The 6000-nt window shown below is 44.1% G+C and overlaps 1 protein-coding gene across 4 annotated transcripts in view; it reads left to right on the plus strand.

Moving 5' to 3' along the window:
* Positions 1-6000, plus strand: part of RGS3 (regulator of G protein signaling 3) — an 834919-nt gene that overhangs the window by 283851 nt on the left and 545068 nt on the right. For all 4 annotated transcript variants that reach the window (XM_085609985.1, XM_085609988.1, XM_085609990.1 and 1 more), the window contains one exon: positions 2799-2889. In XM_085609985.1, coding sequence (XP_085466111.1) covers positions 2799-2889 — 91 coding nt within the window. The remainder of the gene's footprint in view (positions 1-2798; positions 2890-6000) is intronic.

Raw genomic sequence — 6000 nt, forward strand, 5'->3', positions numbered from 1 at the left:
TCTCAATTAAGAGGGAACTCCTTTTTTACACCTCTTTCTAATTGTGATCCGATATGGATGAGCGAACCCATTTTGCGAGTTGAAAATGCTATTGCGACACACAAAATGGGTTTAATAAATTCCAAAAAGCCATTTTGCAAAAACAATCCACGTGATTTTGCAAATCGAAGGAATTGAAATAGCAAAATGGCTTTCTCATACCTGGCCTCTGACTCTCATGTAGTATGCAGACAGTTCATTGACCAAAGTTCTAGAGGTAAAAGCATGTGATGGAGGAGGGTAGGAGCACTCAGACTGGATAACTTACTCTACTGAATAAAAACATCGCCCCTCAGATGGTTAATTCGAACCACCTTATCTTCAGAAGACAAAGCAGTTCATTCAAGTCTGATTATTACCTGGCACTATTAGTTGAGTAATTATGAAAGGGCCGGCTAAGGGATCGACCTAAGATTTTGTGCAGATTCTCGAAACCACACTTTCTAGTTTTCTGTTCCCCTCTCATATTTGCACACGCCCAGTGAGTACCCGTACCTACATTGAGGCGATACACTGCTATCCAGGTAGGGGATAGAACGACTACCTACCTTTTTACAACTGGAGTTCACAGCCTTGATCCAAGATAACGTCTAGTGCACACACATACTGAAACATAGGTCTATACATAAACACCTAAGAAACAGACTCAGAAACTACAGACAATCCAAAACTAGGTCCTAATGCTGCACTTAAACTTAAAGAAACAAAACGACTCTAAAACAGCTGACTGGCTGTCATGTGGGCACAGAATGAATTGAAAAATGCCAGCAGTACCTTTGGGTTAAAGAACCGCATTACCTGGGCTTTGATTCTTATCCACTACAACTCCCTGCGTATGCTGCGTTTGGGCAGCTCTGCGCTAGAGGTGCAAGCGGGATTCAATCTCAAGAGAAGAGATCCAGGGCAAGACCGTCCGAAGGGAGGGTCCTCGACTCTGGAACTGCACCCTTTAGAGGTACGAGGCTTGTGCAGGAGCCTTTGAATATCTCCATGTAACCTTGCAAGCACCCCACAGCCCTCCTTTGCACCTACAGCCCTTCAAGGAGGGTCTTGCCCTCACCAATTGCAACTCCGTATAAATCAATAACATCGGCAGTAGGGCTCTATTAAAGGCGAATAATTTGAGTTTTGCAACCTAAGCCCAGTGATTAATCTCCTGAGCACTGCAAGAGAACCCTTGGGTAACAACGGGTTCTTTAATCATTTATGAAAAATGAGTAGAAAATGACTAGCTTTTGATTGGTTAATCAGTTGCGGATCTCCTGGTCTCACGCATACAACTTAGTCATGTATTCTGATTGTGAGACAGAATTTACCCTTGCCATGTTCAAACTACTTGTCCTTATGACAGCCCAGGAATCGGTACCCTCGGCTGGAATGCACTATACCTGAACCACAGGATTGAAGCTAAAGTTCCTCATGGCCCAAGACAATTTATGAAAATTAATTCACTTTGTAACCCATGTACATCATTTCCTGGATAGTTACCCTTCAAGACACTGAAGAGTTCCAATTTGCAGAAGTACAGCGAAAGACCAGCATACATCAACAAACGCATGACCTTCCACCAACCGACCAGACGCCTACCTCTCTTCCTCACAGAGACCCCCTGGATCTGGAGAAGCAGCAGCGGAGGACGCTCCTTCTCACACCTGGCGGCCAAAGCTTGGAACGACCTTCCCCTGCACCTCGGGACCGCCTCATCGCTCTGGCAATTCAGGAAAGGACTCGAGACCTGGCTGGTCGAATGAACAGATCATCATGTAGCAACTCGAGCGCCTTGAGACACTTACGGGGTGATTCGCTACGCTTTACAAATCCCTTGATTGATTGACACATGCACCTTCAGTGAACGCTGAGATCTCTTCTCAGGGATGATCTTGGATATTTCACTGCTGCTGAGATTGCCTTATACATTCCACCCCTTCACTTGTGTTCCAGGAGTACTTCCACAGTGTTAATCATACCATCTCCTTAGTTTACCAGAAGAGCTAAAACCGGAAATCAAGTCCCCTCGATGATTAACTGCAACCTAACCCCCCCTCCCTCCGCCCCCACAAGCAGTCTTGAGGAGTATTTCCCACATCCATGTGAATCTTTATAGATGCCTTGCGTATGCTTACTCACGCTACTCAAATATATTTATTATTCCGGAAATGCAGATAGGGTGGCTTGTAGATGTTTGAATTCTTGCAGGGCCAACTCTCAAATGTTCATCCTTCAGAGGTCGATGAATTGAATACGATTACATTGGGTAGTGGTAACGGTTTTTTGTGTGTTTTAAAAAATAGAAAAAATCCAGCCGAAAAACGACAGAAGCATTGTATGAAGCGTGATATAAAATGTACGTGATATATTTCATGGTCACCCTTCATTTGTGTATTTTTTGATGTTGTAATCTGTTGTCCCTTTGTCAGCTGGAGCGTGTTTTGTCTTTAGCCGGTTGTCTAAGCGTGAGGTTTGTAAGGTTAAAGGGGACAGGGCCAGGGTCCTGCAGAAGAGTTCCCACGGCCTTAGAAGCTTCTTGCACTGTTTCTGGCCATGCCCACCAGGTGGCAGTCTTGTCATCTATCTGGTAATCATAAGAAGCATGTGGCCCGAGATGACTGAAATTCCCACAGTAGGTAATTTCTTTTCTTTACAGTGGTTCCTCATTTTTTTTCAGTTTTAACATTTATATTTTTAAATAAGCGATAAAGGTGTCACAAATATTTGTCTAAATCCATAAATTGCGCCAATAAAATATGTTGCCTTTCTAGGAATTCAGCGGATGGTACTATCTACTGGGTGAAGACTTGGGCCGAACGAAGCATCTGAAAGTAGCAACACGTCGCCTGAGGCATGCCCAAGGTACGGGGGGGGGGGGGGCAGCTCTCAGACCTGCCTGTTCTTGATGAGTTTGAGTGCATTTTATCCAGACAGGAAAGCATTTGGACTGTCAGACGAGGGGAACCAGGGAGACATGAATACTTCCCACCACACCCTGATTTGCCGTCACAGTCACATGACCTAAAAGTAGGCCCTAGGGCTGTACTTAAACTGAAAGAAACAATACGCCTCTGAAACAGCTGCAGTGGCTGTCATATGAGCAAAGCATACATTTAAAAATACTCTGCGCTGTCAGCTGTACCTTTGGGTTAAAGAACCGTATCCATGGGATTGTATACCAATCCACATCATTTTAGGTAGATCCAAACTTCAGTCTCTCCTTCAAAGCCACCGCACCTCAGATTTCTAACCACATCTTGTGGAAAGGAGTCTCCCTGAGCCCTGCTCAGTTTTGCTGGACAATTGCTACTGTCACATCTGGTGACCTTCAGTTGAACTCCTTTTTTTTTTTTTTACCATCTACAGAAGATTCTTACTCTGCCTGTACTGTATACGGACAGAAATCAAACATGTCAGAGGGATCCTGAAGGGTTTATTTAGGCCCTGTAAGTCTTGTGGTAAGATGAGGCTGTTCTCTGAGGACCCTTACAAGGAGTGTCTGTATTGTTTATACCTTGATCATAAACCTAAGGACTGCAAATATTGCAGAACGTTTTCTGCCAAAACGTTAAAGACAGAGAAGCAAGGCTTCTCTTGCGGCTTCAAAAGGGGAAAAACTACAGAAACTCCAGTCTCTGGAAGGGAAAGATCAGTAACTCCAGAGAGAAAGAATTCAAGAGAGAAAGACTTGGTAAGGAGTTGAGTGGGGAATCAACTTAGAAAAAAATAAAGGCTAAGATCAGAAGTCAGGTCATTTAGCAATTCCGGTCTCTTCTAAATGAAAGAAATCAAGGATAGAATCTCCCACTCTTTTTGAAGCTGCCTTAGCATCTGCAGATATTAAAAAGCCTACCTCGGATCCTCCGCGCAGATTGTACACCGTGACCGCAAAACTGTCCCAAAGAGCGTTGACGACACCGTCGCCGCCTACGATGTCTTCGTCGATGACTTCTATTACCAGGGTGTCACCTGCATCTTCAGCATCAAGATTGATCACAACAATGTCTTCGTTGTAGTTGAGACCAACTACAACCACGTCATCATCGAAACTGAAGACGGGTGCTCCGTCATAGACACTGTCAATGGACGATCTGTCAGCACCCTCGTCAATGACCGCACCGTTGACGGCTACACCGGCGATGACCATGGTTCTAATCATCAAGCCAGCTCTGTGGACGTGCCCGTCAGCCGCCATTACTGAACCGTTAATAAGCCTCGCCAAGCTAGATTCCCCATTTCCCACCTTCTGGAAATAGGGGGCTCAGACAAAGTTGACGATGATGAACCTTTCGAGGTCGCAAGTAGCCCATCACAGCTGCAGGAAACAAATGAGGAATTTGAAAAGAATGAGGTAGCATACTTGCACGGGGGATTTCTCCTCAAAGGGAAGGCATCATGACAAAAGACGGTCATATGAAGAGTTTCACAAGGATTATACTCAAGAAAAAAACTTTTGAAGAGCAGCCATTTTAGGAACCAATGATGTAAGTTCCTATAGCCCTGGTTACAGACCTTTGCATGATGCTTAAGGATTATTATAAAAGATTTCCAGAAAAGGAAACTACACCCCAACAGCAGCAACAAACTTGGATGTCCCCAGCTTGTATTTCGAGATGTTCTCCTGGGATAATGACATAGTAAAAGAGCCCTGTTGCACAGCAAAGAGACGTTCCACACCTAAGACATTTGGAACCTGTTACTATTCACAATGATTGTCGATCAGGGCAATGACGATGAAGAACCTGAAGAAGGTGAAATACCTCATGATCAGGCTAATAAGGCGGGAAGCGTATGGGACAACAATGTTGCCCTAATATCAGCCCCTTTAAAAACAAACGGCCAGTTTGCCATCAGATGATATAGGGGGTTTCCATGCCCTCTTGAAAAGAGCTGCTAAATGTTTTGATCGGTCAGTATCTATTCAACAAGCCGACTGTTTACTATGCGATTTCAAAGAAAGAACAAGGAAATCTTTGAGATATGTACCCTTTTTGGATCATATTTGGGCAAAAGGCCTTAACTCATAAAAAACACTCGTATGGTGGTAGCCGTGATATCTAGACTTGATGAGACATACAAAGCCCCAGACACTGCCATGCTGGTCTAATAGGTCATCCGAAGCCAGATTCGTTGGTTATGCAGGCGACGCAACGTTGGTCAAAAACCCAACAACGCCATGTTCAGCTCCTCCTGACCAGGAAGGTAGGAGGTTGCATAACCTACAGAAAGCATTTTTCTGCTATGACTTTAAGGGCGTCCGATGCATTAGCCATACTGAGCAGGTGTGACAGTCAGATGTGGTCATATTTATTGCAATGTATTGACTGTACCCTGAAGGACAAACAACACGATGCAAAATCTATCCTTCAGGAGGGAGAGAAGACATTGTCCGATAATATCACTAAAGGAAGGGATATAACGTTGATTGGATTCAGACAAATAGGTGGAGCAGCAATTTGAAGAAGGCAAGGCTGGATTAAAGCGACATTGTTTAGACCTGAAGTACAATCAACAATTTTGGTTATGCCGTACAATGGAAAAGCCCTTTTTGGGAAGCATATTGATTATGCCCTTCAATCAATAAAGGCTGATACGGAAACAGCAAGATCACTAGGAGTACTCCAGCAAAGCTGGCGTCAGTCCTTTTGTAGTGCTAGAGGTAGAAACCAGTATTCCATCAGAGGAGGCCATCTGTCTAACACATGGGTACTCCCAAACTTTCTGTCGGGGGCCAAAATTACAGTGTGGTTTGTGGCCGAGGGCCGCACCGGTAGGGGTGGGGTCGGTGGGGTAAAAAAAATCAAACCTGTTTCAAAACAAACAAGGCTGTATTTCAAAAGCAGATGTAACTACAAAGAGCACATTTTTATAATAAATTTTATTAGCAGACAATAGCAATCTTAATCGGTATTGCATAGCTTCATACACTCGTTGACCTCAATTCCATCAGTCTCTCTCTGTCAGTCAGTCTCT

This window comes from Triturus cristatus, chromosome 1_2 (assembly GCF_964204655.1).
Source record: "Triturus cristatus chromosome 1_2, aTriCri1.1, whole genome shotgun sequence".
NCBI lineage: Eukaryota > Metazoa > Chordata > Amphibia > Caudata > Salamandridae > Triturus > Triturus cristatus.